General features: G+C 34.0%; 1 protein-coding gene across 1 annotated transcript in view; it reads left to right on the top strand.

The window, feature by feature from the left end:
* The first annotated feature begins 10,039 nt into the window (after positions 1-10,039).
* The window catches only part of LOC142239703 (uncharacterized), a 55,180-nt gene continuing 37,260 nt past the window's right edge, over positions 10,040-27,959 (top strand). The window contains exons 1-2 of the mRNA XM_075311485.1: positions 10,040-10,133; positions 10,643-10,745. Coding sequence (XP_075167600.1) covers positions 10,040-10,133; positions 10,643-10,745 — 197 coding nt within the window. The remainder of the gene's footprint in view (positions 10,134-10,642; positions 10,746-27,959) is intronic.

The following is a 27,959-nucleotide window of genomic DNA, read 5'->3' on the forward strand; positions in this document are numbered from 1 at the left end:
ACTGGGATTGTAGAAACACCTTATCGGCGTTTAGAAAATGAATTCCTCTCGCCTCTCTCAGTTCTCTCAGCATTGCAATGCGTGTTTATGAATTTAATTCTACACAACGTCGCGTTCCCTATTTCATTGAAAAAAAAAAACACACACATTAATTTTGCAATTGTTTGCATTCACTTTAATCCCTTCTCGTTGTAGTTGGTATGGTTGGTTTGACAAATTATTAGTAACATTAAGTTATTTTTCGTTGATTATGACATAAGTGTTATACATTTTCTTTTCCTTCAAAGCATACACGTAACTGTTATAATAGAATATATTTTGTTACAGAATCTAACATGCAAGGTTGTGGAGTCTAAGGATTTTGCTGGAGTTGCAGTTGAACAAAATTTGTTCTGCCCATCATATTAATTTGCTACGTAGACGAATTCGAAATAAAAAAGTCACATTATTTCCGACAATGCATTTATACCCTTTTTCTGTATGTCGAACCAAAACCCAGTCGACTGAAAAGCAGTCACTCGAATTTGAATCAATTTGGGTTTCCTTAATTTTGAAAGTTCATATCGTTTGTATGAGAGTACATTGATTATCAAAAATGAGTATTTTCAAATTTTTGGCCTATGAATTGATTCAAATTTCAAAACTGTTTTTACTTTTTTCTTGACACTTATGGTATATATTCGTTTGCTACTCGACAACAAAATATGAAGTGACTTCCCTGTCGACATAGAGAAACCCAAATATTTTTTTTTATTTGAAATATTCTCGTTCGACATCAGAAACAGGGTATTAATATACTAAAAATTACGAATATTTTGAACATAGACGGCAATATATCAATCGACTTGGAAATTGATAATGCGGATCACTTGTTGGAAAACGATTGTCCTCATATAATTCAGCAAATACGTATGTTGCGTGGCACGTACCTAGCAGTGTGCTATATAAGATAGACTGAAACCGAAACCACTAGAAAAAATTGTGGCGATACTAAATCGGCGTGCCAGAAAGCACATGATGCTTCGGCGTTTAATTGAACTCCCGGACTATCTAGAAGATTTGGACAATGTAGTCTGGGTGTCCAGTCATTGTTAGGCTCAAGCCATACAACCAGAAAAAGTGCCTTGGAAACTAATGGAAAAAATGTTCATAAATTTAGTTTAGCCATTTTATTTCCATTAAGTTAATTTTTTGTGTGAAATAATAAAATTAACTTGTTTCAGTAAAAAAATCCTAAACTGAAAACAGTTAGGAATAACATAGTTCATTAACTAGAATAAGGCATGGAATTTTACTAATACTGTTTTCTTAGCTGGGTATATGAATTTACTACTGAACAAGAAAATTTTATTCACTGATAACAAAGCATTCGTAAAAATAAACAAAAACCGAACTACACTGAAAAAACAGTGAACCCACCAGGAAGAAAACTTTCGGTTAATTTTAGAAAATTTTGAATATTTGTAGAAAATTTTAACTAAACAGTATTACAAGCGTTGGCATCACCCCGATGCCATAAAACTAAGTAAATATTTTTCGACAAATTCAAGAAAATTTATTAGACATAACTAAGTTTTTTCACTTGTTAAAGAAAATTTTGTAGTTTGAAGGAAAAACTTGGAGTTCAAAATTGCAAGAATGTCATTTGTTACATACGAAGTTCATGATGGACGCATTTTTGGTAAAATTTACAAATTTAAAGAAATTCTGAACTATTTTGTGGAAGGCACGAATTTAGTTAATCTTTATGCTTCATTTGAGTATATTTTTTTCCTCGGTTTTAGTTAATTTAACTAACGTACACAAAAAATTATTAGAGTAAAGGAAACTTTCTTCAAACATAATAATTCCATGAACTAAAATAAAGTTAAATTGGCTTTAGTGAAATAGAGAGTTCACTTTTTTTTGAGTGTAAAATCAAGTTTTCTCAAATTTAGTAAAATTTCTTATAAAATGATAACTATGACTTCCTTTATTAAAGAAAGCTTATCATACATACACGCAAAAAAATAATTCTTTCCTCCCAAACGAAATTTTAGACAAACAAAGTTCGTTTCTCATTTGTTTTTCGCTGTAAGGAAGTGTATTTGGAAGAAAAGTATATACTTTTTGTGATAAACGTTTATTCTTTTCCAGGATGTAAACACAATTTCATAAAGATTAACTCAAAAAAAAATTGTCTTCTTGCTAATTGCATTTTCCCTCGCATCTTTCTCACATCCACGAGGTTTTTTAGTTCTTAACACCTTTTCCTGTAATACCAACAATGTAGAAGAAATTATACGAGTTTATAAATTTTTAAATTTTTTTACCTTTCGCCTGGACGTAGAATCGAACTGCGGACCATGCACTTTGTAAGCCAACACACTAACCTCTGAGCTTGTAACTTATATTTATATAGCATAGCTTGCGGCGCCCACTAACCGAATAAACAAAGTTTATTTAACAGAAACAAACATTAAGTTTGGCACCGTGGAGCAGTGGTTGCTACGTCCAACTTGCATGCCAAGGATCATGGGTTCGATCCCTGCTTCGACCAAAGTTTTTTTATTATATATATTCCAGATATGTTCGGAAGATTCCGAAAAAATGTTCAACATTACATTGTAGTATATTAAATTTTGAACTGTAAAATGTGTCTTATTAAAGACCTAAAGTCAGAAAAGAACAGTGTTTGATATAAACGAAATGGACTGTATTGTTGTTTCAAAAATAACTTTTTTATTGAAAAATAAAAATTTTGTAACAAACGAATTTTTTTGGTGATAACAGTTTAACATTTTCGAAGCATTCAAAAACTCTAACAAAAGAAAAACGTTTTCGGTACACGTTTTCCAACCTTTGTTTTTTCTTTGCGTGTACGAATAAGACTTGGCATAGAAAATATTTTAGTTCATTCGTAACAAGAAGTATTCAATCCATTCAAAACTTAAGGCAACACACTTGTTAGAATATAGGAAATTTTCCTATATTTCTTTTATCTACCTGTAATCGATACCTGTCATCGATATGTTTGCGCGTGGGTTGTTTTTTAGTTGGAATCGCGTTGTTATGCTATACGGAGAGATTGTTAAAAACTAATATAGTAAAATAATAAATAACAAATAAAATATTTGTTATTTTAAATTAGTGAGACAATTTTTGGAATTTTCAAAATTATTGTACATAAATTCACTGAAAAAAAATATTGTCGTGAGGTCAAAGATTTCATGTCTTTAAAATACGAAATTTTGCTTAGCATAGAAGACGCATTTCTCTAACATAAAGTTTTTTCCTTGTCCAAAAGTCGATAAACTTTTCAATGAAGTCGTATTGTCCTTATAATTAAGTGATTTCACTTAAAAATGTGTATCATAACATGAAAGAAAAAATGTTTTGGCTAAGATCAACTTGACTTTAATAATTCAGAAAACTTCTTTAAATTTAATGAAATTGTCTTTAAATTTGTTGTCTTTTTGCATCTTGACTACAAAGCAAAAAATCGTTCAAATATAGGACATGTTTTTCAACTCTTTATTTTATAGACGTTTTTTACTTGAAACATAGCATAATTTCTACTGGGAGTCGAGTCTTAATTTGGAAAATAAAGTTGTCGTTAACTCGTTTTTAGAGGAATTCAATAGCATATGAAGAAAACAGCTGAAGAAATGAAAAATTAAAATTTGCTTCCTAGAAGCAAGTACACAAAACCCAAATTTAAAAGAGAATTGAATCTTAAAAGTATCCTTACTTGTAATCAATACCAAAATTTTCAAAGTAAAGACAAAATCTTTGGAACCGGTCATGCTTTATTTTCAGTGTAACAAACAATAAATCTATCAATGTTCGTGATAGTGTATAAAGAACGAATACAGCAACAGAATAACAACCCCTTCATTCGTCTTCATTTTGGAATCTTCAATTATCAGGTAACATTCATATAGTGACGCTAACCTTTTGTGAAAAAATTGGTTTATGATTTTTTATACTTGTAGGTATTGAAATTATAAAAGGAGGACACAATCGTTACGCAGCATCTTCACTGAAAAAACAGTGAACCCACCAGGAAGAAAACTATACTTTTCGACAAATTCAAGAAAATTTATTAGACATAACATAACTAAGTTTTTTTTTTCACTTGTTAAAGAAAATTTTGTTGTTGGAAGGAAAAACTTGGAGTTCAAAATTGCAAGAGTGTCTTTAGTGAAGAAAATCATTACGTTTTACAGTTGGTAACTTTAGTTACATGGAAATTGTAAATAGTGGAATAATAAACTAATATTTCAAGGCCAGTCGATACTGTTGATTCTTAATAAATATATTTAAAATAAGACAATTGAAGAGCCGGAACATAAAAAGGATAAGTCATACAAACGCATGACTTACGTTGAAGGATTCTCAGAGCATTTTTACAAATCGGACGTATATAACAAGGACAAGATTCCAATTGCTTCACGCGCATCGAGAACAGTAAAGGAATTATTCAGCAACACAAAGTCAAAAATAAAGAATGAGGACAGGAGTAATATAGTGTACAAAATTAAATGTAATGGAGACAAGTCAACATATGCCCAAAATTTTGGGAGCCATCGTGGTGCAATGTTAGCATGCCCGCCTTGCATACACAAGGTCGTGGGTTCGATTCCTGCTACGACCGAACACCAAAAAATTTTTCAGCGGTGGATTATCCCACCTCAGTAATGCTGGTGACATTTCTGAGGGTTTCAAAGCTTCTCTAAGTGGTTTCACTGGAATGTGGAACGCCGTTCGGACTCGGCTATAAAAAGGAGGTCCCTTGTCATTGAGCTTAACATGGAATCGGGCAGCACTCAGTGATAAGAGAGAAGTTCACCACTGTGGTATCACAATGGACTGAATAGTCTAAGTGAGCCTGATACATCGGGCTGCCACATAACCCAACCTAACCTAACATATGCCCAATGGCATATGTTGGCACTACAATGACCAAACTTAAGACAAGACTTTCGTCGCATAAATCAGACCTTAAAGCTGTAGACAAATCAGTAGAGCAAAAAACAGCACTTGCAGCTAACTGTGCAACAACAGGACACAAGCCCAACTTCACAGACGTCGAGATACTTGCTCAAGAGAATAATCATAGGCGTAGATACACTCTTGAGATGCTTAATATAATAGATCTCTCTCCTGACAAGAGAATTAATTTAAAAAAAGACACGGAAGAACGCGCGAGAATGTATCGACACATCATAAACAAGCATCGACACAAACGAAGCTTAGTGTACGGTGACTTGCAGAACGAAAAGCATCACACGAACTCACGTTAGTTATTTTTAATATATTATATCTAAAATAATATTGTGATTTGTGAACATTAAAAGTAATTTAATTTTTGTATTTTATGTAGATACAAAATCCCAGAAGATGGTTAGTGGCACTAACCGAAATATTGGAAATAAATATTAAAACAAATCAATAATCGATTGTTTCTATGACCTCAAGCCGAACAAAATTAATAATCAGAATATTTAATATATTAATAAAACATGTCTTATTTTGAAGAAAAAATGCCTATATAAATAAATAAAACTGTATTTAAAAACGAAGGTAAGCAGTTCTAATTTTGAAGTAAAAGGTTTACCACAAATATGTAAGATTTGTCTAAATGAATGAAAAAAGTTCAATAAAATCATTCCATATATGAATTCAATTCAGTTAAATTTTTTCATTCTGTAGTATAGTGGTACATAAATATAGGAAAATCTTAACTAATATATGAAATATATTCTACCTAATTTCTACGAAAATCACATCGTTCAAACAAATACAAATGTCTTTGGCGCTATACGAAGTTGAACTTTCTTCACAATGAGCTCATTCATAGTCACTTATTTCTGGGTGTGGATATCATAACATGAAAGAAAAAATGTTTGGGCTAAGGTCAACTTAACTTTAATAATTCAGAAAAATTCTGTAAATTTAATGAAATTTTCTTTAAATTTGTTGTCTTTTTGCATTTCGACTACAAAGCAAACAAGTGCGTAAAAATAGGAGACTTTTTCAACACTTTATTTTAAAGACGTTTTTTACTTGAAATATATGTTAGCATAATTACTACTGGAAGTCGAGTCTTAATGTAGCAAATAAAGTTGTCGTTAACTCGTTTTTAAAGGACTTTGATACACTCAACAAAAAGTTTACTTGGATCCAAAGATTTTGACATTCCCTTAAAGATTTTGGTATTGATTCCGAACCAAAGATGCGGCTTCTTTAAAATAAAGACATTTTTTAGAGACCTTTCTGGCTTTAAATCTAGGACCAATAAAATTAAAATTAGGATACAGATGGGAGCCTTCGTGGTGCAATGGTTAGCATGTCCGCCTTGCATACACAAGATCGTGGGTTCGATTCCTGCTTCGACCTAACACCAAAAAGTTTTTCAGCGGTGGATTATTCCACCTCAGTAATGCTGGTGACATTTCGGAGTGTTTCAAAGCTTCTCTAAGTGGTTTCACTGCAATGTGGAACGCCGTTCGGACTCGGCTATAAAAAGTAGGTCCCTTGTCATTGAGCTTAACATGGAATCGGGCAGCACTCAGTGATAAGAGAGAAGTTCACCAATGTGGTATCACAATGGACTGAATAGTCTAAGTGAGCCTGATACATCGGGCTGCCACCTAACCTAACCTAGGATACAGATCTCATTTATCAATTTTTCATTCTCTTTTCGCGGTTTATTAATAAAGGTACTCACGTACAAACAAATGCCAGTTTAACGGCCATTTTCTTGTAGCTCCGTTAGACTTTAACTGCCAGTTAAAAGAAAGTAAATTGCAAATATCTTCTCTCCGGTTAACTTTAATTGAAAAATTTTCAGCAGTTAAGTTTCTAACTGGCATATGTAATATATATGCAAGATGACAGATATGTAGATATCACGGTTTAAAAGTTCGTTAGCAAACGTAGCACTAACGGAGCTTCATGAAAATGGGGGTAAAAATCCAAATTATAACGGATACTTGAAAGTAAAAAATGTTTTCTTAATTCCAAAAAAAACTTTAAACCAAAGACGCTAAATCCTCAAAATAAGTCTTAGCCTATATTTGAAGCGTTTTTATCTTGAATTTAAAGTTTCAATATTTCAGTTAATTTAAGGACAATTTCTTTAAATAAAAAATGTGTTTCTTTACTTTAAGGAAAATTAGCCTTAGTTCAAAGATATGCGACTTTAACGGAGGGATGCAAATTTACAAGATTTGTGTCCTAAATTTAATGAAAAAAAATGTTTGAAGCAAAGATTATAAACTTTATTTTAATTAAAATTTCATTATTTTAAAGAAATTTGTCCTTAATATTTTGTCAATTTCGCATCCTAAAATTTAGGTTGCGTAATCTTAAATATCACGTAAATATTTTTTTCAGTGTAGCATATGAAGAAAAACAGCTGAAAAAGCGAAAAATTAAAATTTGCTTCCTAGAAGCAAGTACACAAAACCCAAATTTAAAAGAGTCATAAAAGTATCCTTACTTGTATTCTCCGCTTCTTTGGCTCGGAATCAATACCAAAATTTTTAAAGTAAAGACAAAATCTTTGGAACCGCGCATGCTTTTTTTCAGTGTACTCAGTAGTAAAAAATGAATTGATACAATTAACTTTTTTGTCAAACTCGGAGGACTGAGTCAGTTAAAAAATGTTAGGAAAGGTTGCATCCAGTACTTTTACCACAGTTCGCTGATTGATAAATCATTACATTTTCAAACACAACCAGTTGCGACATCTTATCTTGGCCAAAACTGCCTCTTGTGGCAGAGTAATTTCGATTCGTCACTGCCTCACATATTTGAATGTTCCTCTATATTAGCGGTCGGTACGATTTCTTTACGCGCATTGTCGATGATGAGTCTTTGTTTTGCATAATCATTAGGGGAGTGGGGGTAGATAATGTATCACCACCATTAAAATTGAAAGTGAGAGTTTCTGAGAGCTATATTTGTTGTTGTGCGATAGTAGTTGGGTACAATGATCTTGCATTACTCGCATTACAATAGTCCACCATATGTGCTTAGGTTCTAATTTCTCTTTTTGTTTTGTTGTAGTATTGTTCTTAAAATCATTCATATGTAGATTTTAGTACAATCTGCCTGCATAGAACATTTACGCCAGAAGTTCGTTCGCACGAAATAATTCTTGGTCGTTATCAATTGTTTTGCTGTTGACAATTTAATTACCTTTAGAAAACGCAGTGTCAATTGACATTTTATGGGCAGACGAAATAATCCCAAATTTCCCACAATTTTAACAAAATTCAAGTGTTTTCATGCTCGTTGTGAATATTTAAGAGCAAAACGTAATCAATAGAAATTTTTGTTCCGTTGCCAAATGGGACCCAGGTGAAGTGTTTGAATGCTAAAGCCATATATTGATAAATTCACAAATGATCGTTTTACAGAATGGTCGAAATATCGATTTTCTACAAGTATAAAGTATATACATATGTTCTTTATCAGCATGAAATTTTAAGACGTTATAACGTTGTCCGTCTGTCTGACTGTTATAATCACACTACAGCATTCATTAATTCTATTAAATAAGGTTTCTTTACATTGGCTTGTGTGCGCCCAAAACTCTACTCTATAAATATAGCTGCTTGACTGTATGCGGTGTTTGTACATCGACTGATTAAAATGATCCATTTCGATCAATAACTATCCACTATAGATGTGTTCACGTGAGTAATATTTTACTAACGTTAGGCACACTCACGACGGAAAAATCTTACTCACGCACGATAATTTTTGGTAGGACACTCACGAAAAGAGTATTTTCACGCACGAAATTTTTTAAAGACTCACTCTCACTATTGGAAATGTCGAAACTCAAAAAGGTCCCATGTCCCATGATTCACGAATAATTTTATGAATAATTTACCTGAGGGATCTGACTGAAAACATGAGCATGATTAAAATCGAGAACGTTATTAGACACTTAACCTCCTAGGTGTTACTAATGGTGATTTCGATTGGTAAAAAATATGTTGCATATTTTACACCTTACCCCCATAAATCAAAAATGTTTGTTCGATTGGAAAATTCAGTGCAGCCTACCCAAAATATGCACGTTCGATTGACGAGGTGTTACCCATCGCAAGAGCAAAAGTGCAACCCATTTTACACCGTAGCTGGTCTACGGTGCAGATGGCTACACTTTCAATCAGATGCTGAAGACGCTTTTATTCTTCGACCTAAATAATAGCGTTGTTGCAAATACAAAAGAAAGTGTGTGACGCGTGTATTGTGGTTACTTTTCAATTTCTTCAACACAGCTGATTAATTTACCAAGAAGAAGTACAGTCGAAGCTCTGTTTAACGAATATCCCATTTAGCGAAAAACGAACGTCCAAGTTCTTGACATTGAGTATTAAATAACGAACGGTTGAATAAAATTTACGTTCGATTTAACGAAAATGCTTTTAATCTTAAGAAAATAAACAAAAATCAGCAGTATTTGACGAGTCTGAGAATGGCTTAAATACTTAGGAAATGTCCACAATGTACGGCATTCTCAAGATATTTAGGTTCCATCAAATGTTTGCAAACACATTTTCAATTGCCGGGTAACTAGATAAAGTTAGGTTAGATAGAGTGGCAGCTCCGCTACGGGAAATGGATCTACCCCAGAACCGGTACAGGACCACTCCCTGGTGTGAATAGACCAGTCCCAGTTCTGGTCGAAACGTATGGAAGGGACCGGTCACATTAATACGGGTTTGTCATTGACGGGAGGTAAATTTACACAGCAGGACACATCTTGGACTCCTTCCAAAGTACATGATCTGGGAGGACTTAGTAGGACTGGACAGGTCCTCATGAACCAGTCTGGAACAAAACCTTAGAAACCCGTATTATTTTGATCATCCTAATTGCACCAGAGAGAACAATTTTGACCCATAAGCAAATTTCTAGATCCAATAAAATTTTAAAATGAAGAGAATATACAAATCAATAAATTATATGAAAATTTAAAAACTGCGACAAACTGGAGTACTAGTACTAGTCCTGTGATAAGTCCGTTAGTGGCAATATGCACCAAACTACCGTTAAAAAAACTTTTTTGGTGCTCGGTGGTAACGTTAATCTGGCGTTGAGAGTACATCTATGCCGACAGGAGCAGCATAGTAATGGTGTATATAGGACGTTTTAAGAAGATGTTACTATGAACACTACCTATGCCTGACCCATATTGAAACCGGGGACTGGAAACAAATTAGGCAATTCGTCTAAGAAGTTAGAGCACACAAATATTGACATGGGTGTATAAAGACCTCCATAAGACAGCATATCTTCGATCCTCTTTTCAATCTAACCTAACCTTTATCAGTTTTTAAGGATTATTTAAAGTAATATTTTATAAGTGCCTCTGTAGTTCAATTTTGCCAAATGCTTATGAATTTTTACTAATCTGCTAAAAAAACTACGATTTTCAATAAAAGTTAACATATAACATTCCCGTTCGATTTAACGAATTTTTCTAAATAACGAAAGGGCCTGACAATATATCGTTCGTTAAACCGAGCTTCGACTGTATATCAATTGTTTAGTGCCGCGACAACAAAATTCGATATTAAATATTTGTAATATAATACAAAATGCAAATGCGTTTTTTTTTTGCCCAACACCATTGTAGATGCGCTATTGGAGAGTAGTTCTTCTGACGACGATGAAGAAGTTTCAACATCGTTGCTTGAACAAAAAATGACCAACGGCGAGTTAAAAACTTTGTTGAGGATGTAATTAATTTGTACTCTGAAGTAGAAGTAAGATCATTAAAAATATATAAAATCAAAAGTTTTAACAATTTCCCTTAGTTCAAGAAAAATTTGCGTGTTAGTCGAGATTCCAATAACGAAATATTTTCGCCAAATTTCTTTTGTTTTGATTTTATATCAGCGTTGCACCTTTTTTGTTCATTTTCATACGTAAACGGTGTTGCATTGCAAGGGGTTTCGGCAACACTGTGTTAACACCATAAAATGTTGTACCATTTGTATGTAACAAATTTTTCCCAAACGAAATCACCATAAAATTGTAGATGAATTCAACGCGTAAGCGTCTTATGTTCGTGAGCGTATTATTTTTCCGAAAGTCGTTACTCACGCATACTCACGAAGATATTATTTTCGTGACTAAAGTTCACGCAGAAGATTTGGTTGGTTCATAACGCACAGTCACGCCGTTGGCATTAGCGACTCACGGCAATTTCGTGTCACGTCCACACCTTTAATCTACTATATAAATTTACAGAGTTTAGGTCTGAAACCATATGGTATTTTCATTGTATAAAAATATAAAATCTTATGTTACAAATTATAAAAGTCCGTAGGTAACTAACGTTAAATTTAACTTATTTTTATTGCAAAAAAAAAAAAAAACAAGTATATACGGCCGTAAGTTCGGCCAGGCCGAATCTTATGTACCCTCCACCATGGATTGAGTAGAAACTTCTACGAAAGACTGTCATCCACAATCGAATTACTTGGGTTGTGGTATCTTAAAACTTCTTAACATCGTTTTCTAAATTGTGAGTAAGTCCATACGTGGTAGAGAGCCAGAATTGAAATCTGGGGGTCGCCTATATGGGGGCTATATATACAATTATGAACTTGATATGGACCAATTTTTTGTGAGTGGGGATCGATTTATCTGAGAACTATATATAACTATAGACCGATATGGACCTCGTTAGGCATGGTTGTTAACGGCCATATAAAGGGTGATTCTTTTGAGGTTAGGATTTTCATGCATTAGTATTTGACAGATCACGTGGGATTTCAGACATGGTGTCAAAGAGAAAGATGCTCAGTATGCTTTGACATTTCATCATGAATAGACTTACTAACGAGCCACAACGTCGAATTTTCAGTGAATGGGCCCTAGAAAAGTTGGCAGAAAATCCGCTTTTTTATCGACAAATTTTGTTCAGCGATGAGGCTCATTTCTGGTTGAATGGCTACGTAAATAAGCAAAATTGCCGCATTTGGAGTGAAGAGCAACCAGAAGCCGTTCAAGAACTGCCCATGCATCCCGAAAAATGCACTGTTTGGTGTGGTTTGTACGCTGATGGAATCATTGGACCGTATTTTTTCAAAGATGCTGTTGGACGCAACGTTACGGTGAATGGCGATCGCTATCGTTCGATGTTAACAAACTTTTTGTTGCCAAAAATGGAAGAACTGAACTTGGTTGACATGTGGTTTCAACAAGATGGCGCTACATGCCACACAGCTCGCGATTCTATGGCCATTTTGAGGGAAAACTTCGGAGAACAATTCATCTCAAGAAATGGACCGGTAAGTTGGCCACCAAGATCATGCGATTTGACGCCTTTAGACTATTTGTTGTGGGGCTACGTCAAGTCTAAAGTCTACAGAAATAAGCCAGCAACTATTCCAGCTTTGGAAGACAACATTTCCGAAGAAATTCGGGCTATTCCGGCCGAAATGCTCGAAAAAGTTGCCCAAAATTGGACTTTCCGAATGGACCACCTAAGACGCAGCCGCGGTCAACATTTAAATGAAATTATCTTCAAAAAGTAAATGTCATGGACCAATCTAACGTTTCAAATAAAGAACCGATGAGATTTTGCAAATTTTATGCGTTTTTTTTTTAAAAAAGTTATCAAGCTCTTAACAAATCACCCTTTACTAGCACAATGTATCAAATTTAAACTGACTCGAATGAAATTTGCTCCTCCAAGAGGCTCCAAAACCAAATCTCGGGATCGGTTTATATGGGGGCTATATATGATTATGGACTGATATGGACCGCTTTTGGCATGGCTATTAAATATCATATACTACCACCACGTACCAAATTTCAACCAGATCGGATGAATTTTGATTCTCCAAAAGGCACCGGAGGTCAAATCTGGGGATCGGTTTATGTGGGGCTATATATAATTATGGACTGATATGAACCTATTCCTGCATGGTTGTTGGATAACAAATACTAACATTACGTACCAAATTTCAACCGAATCGGATGAATTTTGGTCTTCCAAGGGGCTCCGGAGGTCAAATCTGGGGATCGGTTTATATGGGGGCTATATATAATTATGGACCGATTTCGACCAATTTTTGCATGGGTGTTTGAGTCCATATATTAACACCACGTACCAAATTTCAACTGCATCAGATGAATTTTTGTCTTCCAAGAGGCTCCGGAGGTCAAATCTGGTGATCGGTTTATATGGAACTATATATAATTATGGACCGATATGGACCATTTTTTGCATGGTCATTTAGAGACCGTATAAAAACACCATGCACCAAATTTCAGCCGGATAGGATTAAATTTGCTTCTCTTAGAGGCTCCACAAGCCAAATCGGGGGATCGGTTTATATGGGGGCTATATATAATTATAGACCGATATGGACCAATTTTTGCATAGTTATTAGAGACCATATACTTACACCATGTACCAAATTTCAGCCGGATCGGATAAAATTTGATTCTCATAGAAGTTCCGAAAGCCAAATCGGGGGATCGGTTTATGTGGGAGCTATATATAATTATGGACCGATGTGGACCAATTTTTGCACGGTTGTTAAAGACCATATGCTAACACCATGTACCAACTTTCAGCCGGATCGGATGAAATTAGCTTCTCTTAGAGGCTCCGAAAGCCTAATCGGGGGATCAGTTTATATGGGAGATATATATAATTATTGACCGATGTGGACCAATTTTTGCATGGTTGTTAGATACCATATAGTAACACCATGTACCAAATTTCAGCCGGATCGGATGAAATTTGCTTCTCTTAGAGGGTCTGCAAGCCAAATTTGGGGGTCCGTTTATATGCGGGTTATACGTAAAAGTGGACCGATATGGCCTATTTGCAATACCATCCGACCTACATCAATAACAACTACTTGTGCCAAGTTTCAAGTCGATAGCTTGTTTCGTTCGGAAGTTAGTGTGATTTCAACAGACGGACGGACGGACGGACGGACATACTCAGATCGACTCAGAATTTCACCACGACCCAGAATATATATACTTTATGGGGTCTTAGAGCAATATTTCGATGTGTTACAAACGGAATGACAAAGTTAATATACCTCCATCCTATGGTGGAGGGTATAAAAATATTTATTTGTAGTTAAATTTTATTTTTTCATCAGCCCAATCAAATTATTCTTTTTGTAAGCATATCTCAATCATTTTATGAACTACACGTGGGTATAATGTTTAATGACCATACACATAAGTTTAATATAAACTAACGCAGAAGAAAATTTTCGTCCAATCACCAAAAATAGTGAAAATGAACAAGTGTATGGATACAATGATCATGATTTGTTGCCAATGATTTTCTTCTTTACTTTCAGTTCATTTTTATACCCCCCACCATAGGATGGGGGTATATTAACTTTGTCATTCCGTTTGTAACACATCGAAATATTGCTCTAAGACCCCATAAAGTATATATATATTCTGGGTCGTGGTGAAATTCTGAGTCGATCTAAGCAGACAGACGGACGGACGGACAAGCCTGTCTGTTGAAATCACGCTAACTTCCGAACGAAACAAGCTATCGACTTGAAACTTGGCACAAGTAGTTGTTATTGATGTAGGTCGGATAGTATTGAAAATGGGCCATATCGGTCCACTTTTACGTATAGCCCCCATATAAAGGGACCCTCAAATTTGGCTTGTGGAGCCTCTAACAGAAGCATATTTCATCCGATCCGGAAATTTGGTACATGGTGTTGGTATATGGTCTCTAACAACCATGCAAAAATTGGTCCACATCGGTCCATAATTATATATAGCCCCCATACAAACCGATCCCCAGATTTGGCTTGCAGAGCCTCAAAGAGAAGCAAATTTCATCCGATCCGGCTGAAATTTGGTACATGATGTTGGTATATGGGCTCTAACAACCGTGCAAAAATTGGTCCAGATCGGTCAATAATTATATATAGCCCCCATATAAACCGATCCCCAGATTTGGGTCGTGGAGTCTCTAAGAGAAGCAAATTTCATCCGATCCGGCTGAAATTTGGTACAGGGTGTTAGTATATGATCTTTAATAACCGTGACAGAATTGGTCCATAGCCCCCATATAAAACGTTCTCCAGATTTGGCATCATGAGCCTCTTGGAGGAGCAAAATTCATCCGATCCGGTTCAAATTTGGAACGTGGTGTTAGTATATGGCCGCTAACAACCATACCAAAATTGGTCCATATCGGTCTATAGTTATATATAGCCGATCTCCAATCACACAAAAATTGGTCCATATCGGTTCATAATCATGGTTGCCACTCGAGCCAAAAAAAAATCTACCCAAATTTTATTTCTATAGAAAATTTTATCAAAATTTTATTTCTATAAAAAATTTTGTCAAAATTTTATTTCTAAAGAAAATTTTGTTAACATTTTATTTGGTTCATAATCAAATTTTCACCATTGTCAAAAATTTTATTTCTATAGAAAATTTTGTCAAAATTTTATTTCTATACAAAATTTTGTTAAAATTTTATTTCTGTAGAAATTTTTGTCAAAATTTTCTTTCTATAGAAAATTTTGTCAAAATTTTTATTTCTATTGAAAATTTTGTGAAAATTTTATTTCTATAGAAAATTTAGTCAAAATTTTATGTCTATTTTGTCAAACTGAATTACATACGTATTTGAACGATCTTTTTTGATTTAATATATACCACGTATGGACTTACATACAACTTAGAAGATGGTGTTAGGAGGTTTTAAGATACCTTGCCATCGGCAAGCGTTACCGCAACTTAAGTAATTCGATTGTGGATGGCAGTGTTTAGAAGAAGTTTCTACGCAATCCATGGTGGAGGGTACATAAGCTTCGACCTGGCCGAACTTACGGCCGTATATACTTGTTTCTTCTATGAGAGGGCGTAATTTTGTGGATTGCATTTAAAAAGTACACCAAGACATTTAATTTTCCTGGTTTTAATAATGCTTTATGAAAATCTCAAAATGTGGAGTAAAATTTATTTCAATTTTCGTCCAAGGTAGTTCATTCCTCCTAAAAAACAGTTTACGTTTTTTTTTCTGTGCGGAAACCGATTTGAACGGATTATCTTGAGTTATGTTCCATCAAATTCACTTGAAATTCTTTATACTAAATTATGTCCTCAAATGTTCATAACAAAGTTACTAAATACCTACAATTAAGTACAATTAACTACAGACCCGATATTACCCGAATTTGCACCATTTTTATCCGTAGCAAAAGCCGTCATGTTATTTATTTACTATACATGACAATCCATTACGAGGATATATTCTGAAAGAAATTATTACATGTGTTTCATGGTGGTGGACATTTAAAACTTGGCCTAAAACACCTCACTCCGCCATATTAATTTTTAGAGTAAATATTAATTTCGTTCAACTCACAGATTTTGTAAGTTCGATAGTTGTCTTTGTCTTTGAAGAAGCTAATCGCGACCAAACCAAATGTATTACACCTTTTTCCACTGTTAAAGTAGAGTTAAAAAGAATTTTTAAATAAAGGGTGATTTGTTAAGAGCTTGATAACTTTTTTAAAAAAAAAAAACGCATAAAATTTGCAAAATCTCATCGGTTCTTTATTTGAAACGTTAGATTGGTCCATGACATTTACTTTTTGAAGATAATTTCATTTAAATGTTGACCGCGGCTGCGTCTTAGGTGGTCCATTCGGAAAGTCCAATTTTGGGCAACTTTTTCGAGCATTTCGGCCGGAATAGCCCGAATTTCTTCGGAAATGTTGTCTTCCAAAGCTGGAATAGTTGCTGGCTTATTTCTGTAGACTTTAGACTTGACGTAGCCCCACAAAAAATAGTCTAAAGGCGTCAAATCGCATGATCTTGGTGGCCAACTTACCGGTCCATTTCTTGAGATGAATTGTTCTCCGAAGTTTTCCCTCAAAATGGCCATAGAATCGCGAGCTGTGTGGCATGTAGCGCCATCTTGTTGAAACCACATGTCAACCAAGTTCAGTTCTTCCATTTTTGGCAACAAAAAGTTTGTTAGCATCGAACGATAGCGATCGCCATTCACCGTAACGTTGCGTCCAACAGCATCTTTGAAAAAATACGGTCCAATGATTCCACCAGCGTACAAACCACACCAAACAGTGCATTTTTCGGGATGCATGGGCAGTTCTTGAACGGCTTCTGGTTGCTCTTCACTCCAAATGCGGCAATTTTGCTTATTTACGTAGCCATTCAACCAGAAATGAGCCTCATCGCTGAACAAAATTTGTCGATAAAAAAGCGGATTTTCTGCCAACTTTTCTAGGGCCCATTCACTGAAAATTCGACGTTGTGGCAGATCGTAAGTCTATTCATGATGAAATGTCAAAGCATACTGAGCATCTTTCTCTTTGACACCATGTCTGAAATCCCACGTGATCTGTCAAATACTAATGCATGAAAATCCTAACCTCAAAAGAATCACCCTTTATTTATGTTTTTTTTCAATTTTTCATATTTCACCCATAACTTGACACTTAGCTTTGAGGTATACATTCCAATGATATATGCTAAAAACTGGCCCACAAAGCTCTAAGTGTTAACTAAATAATTTGGAAATGATTTATGGGACTAATGCCCTGCTATTCCTTCAAAAATGTGGCATAAATCTCAAATGCCACATGATGAACCCTCGCCAAACACAAAACAATCCAAAAACCTAAGACGGACAGGCATTTTGGGGCTAATAGGAACAAAGAGGCTCTTTAAAGTACACAAAACAAACAAAATGAAATAAAGACCTGCTTTTAAAACAAAAAACCCAATGTTCTTGCAAGTGAAGCAAATCCCAAATGGAAAGGCAATGCGGTAAAAGCTTTGAGTCAGTCGTCCATCGACCTAATAGGGTTGTTTGGATTACTTTGTGGTGGGGAGGGGAGCCTATTTACAAGGGTAAAGTAATATTAGTAGTGATTGTAAAGATAAAGTATGATGTACATAATCTTACCAGCTCATTACTGCAATGGAAATAGATAACGCGTCCATATTTCCTGACAAAGAACGAGGAGATTTAAGGACGAAATCATATACCATTGAATGAAATATTGCAAATTCTTTACAAATGAAGCTTCGAAGTTTCAATAGTAAATTAGAAAAGTTTAAGAAGAGATTCGGGTCATCTTTGTACCAAGTGCTAATGGTACACATTGAAAAAAAAAAAAAACAGTGAACCCACCAAAAAAGAAGAAGAAAATTTTTGTTTAATTCGTTTTGTTTTGTTACTGTTGGTTTTGTTCTTTAATCATTGTTGTTGTTTTTGATTTCAGCTTAAAACCATGCATTGACTAAACTACAAGTATAGCTTAACCAACAGAGGGAAAGAAAGTTTGTCAAATTTATTTGGGCAAAGCCCTACACGCTCACAAAAAATCGCTTCTGTAACATATACTCCCAAACATATTTTGCTTCAAGCATATACATTTTTGGGTATTGCCCAAACATTTATATGTTTGATCTCTTCCAATATATAATATGTTTGAAAGCATATTGGTCTAAACAATATATGTTTGGGTAGTCTAAGTTCCAAACATTTTGTATTTTTGCATCCAAATTCAATAATGTTGTCTTCCAAAAAACAATATGTTATTATGTGAACATATAATATGTTTGGAAGCATTTTGCACCCAAAAATATTATATGCTTAAAAAAATTCTCCCAAACAATATTGTGCTCAAAATTTTATTTATTTATTTATATATTTACAATCATAATGAATTATGAACATAAACAGGTAATATAGGTGCTAACAACATAGGTTTTCGACCTGAATGCTCAAAATTTTGTTTCTGCCCAATTGTATATTCCCCCACATCTTTCTCACTTCCACGAGATTTTTTAGTTCTTAGCACCTTTTTCTGTAATACAAACATTGTAGAAGAAATTATTCAATTGTATGATTTTTTTTATTTTAATTTTACCTTTTGCCGGACGGGGATTCGAACAGCGGACCACACAGTTTGTAAGGATCAAAGAAGTAGCTGATCAATTGCCCAAGGAAAAATAAAATGTTAATTTTGTAATAACAAGCAACAACCACCAACTTAATTCAATATCGCTCCCTGTTAAATAGCGCTCCAAGCTACTAAACACATATATGTTTATAGACTATTTCTAAATTAATATATGTTTGCATCCAAGCATATAATATTTACAAACATTTTATGTCCCAAACATAATATGTTCTAACATATTAACATATATGTCCCAAACATGTTATGCTAGTTTATGAACATTATATGCTTGCACTTAAAAATATTGTGTTTAAAAACTTGTGTTCCAAACATATAATGTTTATAGCCAAACATATGAAAAACAGTCTTTTTCATCCGTGTATAGACTGCAAGATGGTTGGATGCACGCACGTTTCGGAATTACCACATTCCTCATCAGCATCCTCTACTTGCAGCAAAACTATCAACCAATTATCAGAATAAATACAGACAGTTCATTAAACCCAACAATGAACCACACTTGAACCTTCCGAAAAAGGGTTTTACATGATAGTTTTACATGATATCTCTTTTCCGTTGCCACCGTCAAATCATTGATTTGAGTGCAGTTGGATGTGTTTATTTTGAGCGTGCTTCCTCTTTTTTCATTCGTTTTGTTTTGTTATTGTTGGTTTTAAGTCGGCTATCATGTAAAACCTTTTTTCGGAAGGTTCAAGTGTGGTTCATTGTTGGGTTTAATGAACTGTCTAAATTTATTCTGATAATTGGTTGATAGTTTTGCTGCAAGTAGAGGATGCTGATGAGGAATGTGGTAATTTCGAAACGTGCGTCCATCCAACCATCTTGCAGTCTATAGGGCTTTGCCCAAATAAATTTGACAAACATTCTTTTCCTCTGTTGGTTAAGCTACACTTGTAGTTTAGTCAATGCATGGTTTTAAGCTGAAATCAAAAACAACAACAATGATTTTTGTTTAATTTTAGAAAATTTAAATTATTTCTAGAAAATTTTAACTGAACTGCATTAAAAACGCTGACATCACCCCGACATCACAAAATTAAGTAAATATTTTTCGACAAATTCAAGAAAATTTATTAGACATTATTTTTACTTGATAAAGAATTTTTTTTTTGAAGGAAAAAATTGGAGTTCAAAATTGCAAGAATGTTTTTAAGGCCATACGAAGTTCAAGATGGACACATTTGTAGTAAAATTTACAAATTTAAGGAATTAACGAATTATTTTGTGAGAAGTACGAATTTAGTAAATCTTTTAGCTAACTATCATTTAACTAGCGTACGCAAAAAAATTATAAAACTTAAGGAAATTTTCTCCAAACATAGTAATTCCATGAAATAAAATAAAGTTAAAATGGCTTTATTGAAATAGAGGGTTCACTTTTTTTGAGTGTAAGCGAACAGGTAATAGGGCTGCGTGAGCTTTCGAAAAAAAAAATACACGGAGAGTAGGAATATGATCACCCCAAGAGCATAATTTTACTTTTTCACGGATACATATAACATGTTTGTCGAAATCATGTTATTTTCTCGGAAATGATATATCTTATTTCGGAAAGCATGTTATGTGTGACGAGAAAAAATTATTTTTGCAGAATGTCACATGGTCGCCGTGAAAAAGTAACATGGTGCTCTTGAGGTAATCATATTCCCTCTTTGGGTGTATTATCTGATCTATTTAACAACCTCCAATGATACTCTGACAAAACTCCTTTTCAATAAGAAAATTTGAAACACTTATTTTCGGTTGGCATTAACGGACGGTCCGAGCTAGTGGCCACAAAAAAATATATTTCGTTCACAATCGCACTACTACGAGTACATGTAATAATGGACCTATATTGTCCATATCCAAATTAACTTTCAGAGAGGCCACAAAGAAAATAATTTACTTCGTGCACATTCACATTACTACATCTAATTATGGGCCGATATTGATCATTTTTTGTGGAGTTGTATGAATGTCAAATCTGTACGAACGCAGTAAAAACTGGATAATTAGTTGAGGTGAAATCTAGTTTACCAATAGCATCTGTGCCTTATCCTCAGCGATACCGTATGCTTCAGAATAATGACTTACCACAAAAATACAGTATCGTTTACCATTAATCAAATTTTCATGAGTTGTTTATTTATCACAAACTAAATTTGTTGCTCATATCTCGTCCTCGCTTACTTTAGATCTCGGTAATAGTGCAGAGAAGTAATCTCCTTAGGCCATACCCATGCAACAATAAGCAAGATTTCCATTTAATTGCAATTGATTGCGGTATAGAAAAATATATTTTCTTTTGTGACTGTATGGACAAAACGAGTTTCTGAAGCGATTTAAACGGACGAAAAATACTGTTTTTGATATGTTTGGGTGTAAAAATTATATGTTTGGAACTCGAATTTTTTAAAACAATATTTTTAAGTGCAAGCATATAATGTTCATAAGCTAGCATAACATGTTTGTTAATATGTTAGAACATATTATGTTTGGGACATAAAATGTTTGTAAATATAATATGCTTAGATGCAAACATATATGTGTTTAGAAAGAGAGACCTAGAGAGTATGTTGCAAGTAAAATAAAGGAAGTAACCAATTGGCGCCTTAAAAATATATCCACACAAGAAAATTTCATTAAAATTTGTTTCTACCAGTGTATGCCCTAAGGTGAAACTAACATGTTTGAACAATAAAAACAATATTTTGTTTGGAGCAATCCTGAAAATATATATGCTTGAACCAAAATGTGTTTGGGGAAGCGATTTTTTTTTAGGGCTTAGAAATCATATCTGTAGATCGGTTTCAATTGGGGCTATATCTAACTATGAACCTTCATGATCCAATTTTTGTGTGGATGTGTTAGAGTGAATATGGATATCCCGTGCAGAATTTTAGTCGGATCGGATGAAAAATAGGGTCTTCAGGATACTCAGAGATCTAATTGCTACACGCAAATAATAACAAAAATTGCATAAAAAGTTCTACTAAAGACTGTCATCCACCATCGAATTACTTGGGTTGTGGTGACAGTTCCAAATGGGACACTGGAAAAACACATGCCCGTTTCCAAAGATTTTACACTAACGATTTTGGTATTGATTTCGAGCCAAGGAAGCGGAGAATTCAAATAAGGATACCTTAAGACATAACTCTCTTTTAAATTTTAGCGTACTTGATTCTAGGAAACAAAATTTAATTTAATTTTTTTTTCAGTTTTTCCTTCATGTGCTATCCAAGTTCATTTAAAACGTACACCGTCAGAAAAAATCGCTTCTCTAACATATTTTCCAAACATATTTTGCAGGAAGTACATATATTATTGGATACTGCCGAAACATTAATATGTTTGTTTTATGTGAACATATTATATGTTTGAAAGCATTTTGAGCCCAAAACTATTATATGCTTGGAAGAATTTTCCCCAAAGAAGATTGTGCTCATTCTCTCACATAATTTTCACTTCCACGAAATTTTTTAGTTCTTGGCACCTTTTTCTGTAATACAAATAATGTTGAAGAAATTATTCAATTTTATAATTTTTTTTAATTTTACCTTTCGTCTGGACTGAGAATCGAACCGGGAACGATGCAATTTGTAAGCCAACACACTATCCCCTGGGCTACGTAGCTGTCATAGTTACCAATAGACAATTATCGTTATTTATATAGCATAGTTTGTAGCGCCCACGAGCCGATGCAAACAAAACATTATTCAACAGAAACATATATTTGTTGGCCACGTGGAGCAGTGGTTAGCATGTCCGCCTTGTATGCAAAGGGTCCTGGGTTCAATCCCTACTCCGACCGAACACCAATTTTTTTTTTAATTTTTGTATTTATATTTTTATATTATTAAATTAAATTTTTACAATGAAACTTCGAAAGATTTACAGTCATAAAAGAACAGTGCTTGATATAAACGAAATGGACTGAGCTTTTGGATAAAATATTATTTTTTTATTGCAAAAATAACAATTTTGTAACAAAAAACTGTTTTTGGTATAAAAGCTTGGAATTTTGGAAGGAATTCATTTGAAACTTATGCATTTGAAACTTATCGTGTTTTGTACTTAATTTCATTTTTACCCTTAAGGCCGGCATTAAGTTGGCGTTATCGTTCTAAAATGAATGTTTTGCCTTTTACTTTTCTTTAATAATTCATTTTAAAGAAAATAAACTTTTTCAATTTTTTAGCAAATCTCGAACTTAATGCCCGCTTCCGAATGTCTATTCTCTTTACATGAGTATTCAAATTAAATAATATTTAGACTTAAGCATATCAAATTTTTGGCCTTATTATAAAACAGTTTTCCGAAACAACATACACGCAAAAAAATAATTCTTTCCTCCCAAACGAAATTTTAGACAAACAAAGTTCGTTTCTCATTTGCTTTTCGCTGTAAGGAAGTGTATTTGGAAGAAAAGTATATACTTTTTGTGATAAACGTTTATTCTTTTCCAGGATGTAAAAACAATTTCATAAAGACTAGCTCAAAAAAAAAAACATTATTTTCTTGCTAATTGCATTGTCCCTCACATCTTTCTCACATCCACGAGGATTTTTAGTTCTTAACACCTTTTCTTGTAATACCAACAATGTAGAAGAAATTATACGATTTTAAAAATTTTTAAATTTTTTTTTACCTTTCGCCTGGACGGAGAATCGAACCGCGGACCATGCACATTGTAAGGCAACACACTAACCACTGAGCTATGTACCTGTTATGGTCATCAATAGATAAATATCCATATAAGTTATATTTATATAGCATAGCTTGCGGCGCCCACGAACCGAATAAACAAAGTTTATTTAACAGAAACAAACATTTAGTTTGGCACCGTGGAGCAGTGGTAGCTACGTCCGACTCTCATGCCAAGGGTCGTGGGTTCGATCCCTGCTTCGGCCAAAGTTTTTTTTTGCTTTTTTTTACATATATTCCAGATATATTCGGAAGATTCCGAAAAAATGTTCAACATTACATTGTACTATATTAAATTTTAAACTGTAAAATGTGTCTTATTAAAGACCTAAAGTCAAAAAAGAACAGTGTTTGATATAAACGAAATGGACTGTGTTGTTATTTCAAAAAAACCTTTTTTTATTGAAAAAATAAAAATTTTGTAACAAACGAATTTTTTTGGTGATAAAAGTTTAAAATTTTCGAAGCAATTCAAAAATTCTAACAAAAGAAAAACTTTTTCGGTACACGTTTTCCAAACGTTTTTTTCTTTGCGTGTACAGCATTCATGCCCCAAACATAATATATTCTAAAATATTAACAAAGTGTCCCAAACATTTAGTGCTAGTTTAGGAACATTACATGTTTGCACTTAAATATATTGTGTTTAAAAATTGTGCCCGAAACACATTTTGTTTATATCGGAACATATGAGAAATATATTTTTCTAACAGTGTATTAACAACCTAAATTTCCAAATTAAGTCTCGACTTGAAGAAATTAAGGAATTGTAAAACATCTCCTATTTTTGAAAGCTTGTTTTTTTGTAGTCAACATACAAAAAGACGATTTCATTAATTTTGAACATATTTTCAGAATTATTAAAGCCAAGTGAACAAACGAACATTTTTTAATGTTGGTCGGCGCTATGTGGCGCAGTAGTGGCTGGAATTATTGCTAATGTTTGAATTGAACTTTGGAATGTGTCAAGCAAGAGTTAAATAAAAACTAAGCTTTTCAATAGAAAACAAAAATGGCAAAAAAAAAACAAGTACATACGGCCGTAAGGTCGGCCAGGCCGAAGCTTATGTACCCTCCATCATGGATTGCGTAGAAACTTCTTCTAAACACTGCCATCCACAATCGAATTACTTAAGTTGCGGTAACGCTTGCCGATGGCAAAGTATCTTAAAACCTCCTAACACCATCTTCTAAATTGTATGTAAGTCCATACGTGGTATACATTAAATCAAAAAAGATCGATCCAATACGTATATAATTCAGTTTGACAAAGTAGACATAAAATTTTTACATTTTCTACAGAAATAAAATTTTGACAAAATTTTCTGTAGAAATAAAATCTTGGTAGATTATTTTTGGCTCGAGTGGCAACCATGATTATGAACCGAATAAAATTTGAACAAAATTTTCTATAGAAATAAAATTTTGACAATGATGAAAAATTTATTATGAACCGAATAAAATTTTAACAAAATTTTCTCTAGAAATAAAATTTTGACAAAATTTTCTATAGAAATAAAATTTTGGTAGACTATTTTTGGCTCTAGTGGCAACCATGATTATGAACCGATATGGCCCAATTTTTGTGTGATTGGACCAATTTTGGTATGGTTGTTAGCTCCTCAAAGAGGCTCCGGAGGTCAAATCTGGAGAACGTTTTATATGGGGGCTATATATAATTATGGACCGATATGGACCAATTCTGGCACGCTTGTTAAAGATCATATACTAACACCATGTTCCAAATTACAACCGGATTGGATGAAATTTGCTTCTCTTGGAGACTTCGCAAGCCAAATCTGGGGATCGGTTTTAATGGGCTATATATAATTATGAACCGATGTGGACCAATTTTTGCATGGTTGTTAGAGACCATGATATACCAATATCATGTACCAAATTTCAGGCGGATCGGATGAAATATGCTTCTGTTAGAGGCTCCACAAGCCAAATCTGATGGTCCCTTTATATGGGGGCTATACGTAAAAGTGGCCCATTTTCAATACCATCCGACCTACATCGATAACAACTACTTGTGCCAAGTTCCAAGTCGATAGCTTGTTTGTATCGGAAGTTAGCGTGATTTCAACAGACGGACGGACGGACGGACGGACATGCTTAGATCGACTCAGAATTCCACCACGACCCAGAATATATATACTTTATGGGGTATTAGAGCAATATTTCGATGTGTTACAAACGGAATGACAAAGTTAATATACCCCCATCCTATGATGGAGGGTATAAAAACGCTAAAAGGGTTGTAAAAATCCAGACAAAAGGTTAATGCAAAATGAAATTTTTTCACGCTAACAATTCCAAAAAAAAAATAGATCTAGCGGGCTAAAAATCCAATTGGCATCGCTGTTTACTACGTTAATATTCGAAGAGCAGCTTACAAAATGTTGGTCAGCTTGATTTTGGTTACCATGAAAAATCGACTGAATGAATTTCTGTGAATTAATTAATTTTTAATTTTTACGTTCCTTCTAGGATTATTATTTGCAAAAAATACATATTGTTCATAATAGATGTGACTACTTCCATGATATACATATAAATATTGTTCTCTAAATTACCTCGTTGCATAAGAAATTTTTTCGTATACCTTTTTTATGCTTCTGAGATCCTGTTTTGGCAACATTGTTAGGATTTCTAACCGTTAGACTACAATTTTCCCATCCCTACAATTTTTACTATGCTCATTCTCTATAGTCGTTTTGTGGGTTTAGAGCAATTGTTTTTACTCAGTTGGGTATTTTGTTATGGCGCATTTTCATTCACTTCTCAAACTATCAAAAGTGAGAAATAATTGCTCAAGTGCTGGGCTGAATGATGGCATTATTGTTGTCAAAACTTCCGCGTTGTGAATTTATCTTTAGAGCCATTTGTATATAAAGTGTATATTCTTCCGATAACCAGAAGCCGATCATTGAGGGCTCTTGAAATTTTAGGCATCTAGGCTTTTCGAGTCGTTAAAGAGGGTGGCTCATATGTTTTGCTATCAACTTCTCATCTCATCTCTAAACCGCTTGTTTGACAGATTTATTATTTTAATGTTTAAAAGCCTACAAATGCAATGATTTAAACGGGCACTAGCAACTACATTCTCAAAAAAATGGCCACATATTTATTTTTAAACAAAATATATAGAAATCGACGAGCAATCACGAACATTTACGTTTTGCACGGACGAAAAAGACTGTTTATACCCTTCACCACTACTGTGGTACAGGGTATAATAAGTTTGTGCATTTATATGTAACGCCAAGAAATAGTGGTCATAGACCCATCTTTTAGTATACCGATGGGCTTAGAATTAAATTCTGAGTCGAATTAGCGATGTCCGTCTGTCTGTCTGTCTGTCCGTCCGTCCGTCTGTCGCAATTTAAGTCCGATCGTCCTCAAATTTGGCATAGGGCCGTTTCAAGGGACAGATTTAGATATAGCTGCCATATGTATTTATCCTCGATTTGGTCATAGTTAGCATGTTTATCAACCGATTTTCTTGAAATACCGTACATCCAAATATTTTATGCATCTCGAAAATCTTGCAAAATATCAGCCAAATCGGTTCAGATTTAGATATAGCTCCCATATATATCTTTCGTCCGATTTAGACTCATATGACCACAGAGGCCAAAGTTTACTACCGATCTTCGTGAAATTTTGCACAGAGGGTAGAATTGATATTCTACCAATGCTTTGCAAATTTGATTGAAATCGTTTCAAATTTAGATGTAGCTCCCATATATATCTTTCGTCCGATTTGAACTTATATGGCCACAAAAGCCAGAGTTTTGCCGTGATTTGCTTCAAATTTTGCACAAGGGGTACCTTTAATAGTATCGTTAAGTGTGTCAAATTTTGTTAAAATCGGTTCAGATTTAGATATAGTTCACATATATGTCTTTCGCCCGATTTGAATTTATATGGTCTCAAAAGCCAGAGTTTTGCCCTGACTTACTTCAAATTTTGCACAAGCGGTACTTTTAACGATACTATTATATGTGCCAAATATGGTCAAAATCGATTCAGATTTAGATATAGCTCCCATATATTGTATATTGTTTCGTCCGATTTGAACTTTTATGGCCTCGAAATCCAGGGTTTTACCGTGATTTCCTTCAATTTTCGCACTAGGAGTACGTTTAGTAGTATCGGTAATTGTGCCAAATTTGGTTGAAATCGGTTCAAATTTAGATATAGCTCCGATATATATCTTTCGCCCGATTTGCACTCATATGACCAGGGGGGCGAAGTTATACTCCCATTTACGTGAAA

This window comes from Haematobia irritans, chromosome 5, assembly GCF_050003625.1.
Source record: "Haematobia irritans isolate KBUSLIRL chromosome 5, ASM5000362v1, whole genome shotgun sequence".
Lineage (NCBI taxonomy): Eukaryota > Metazoa > Arthropoda > Insecta > Diptera > Muscidae > Haematobia > Haematobia irritans.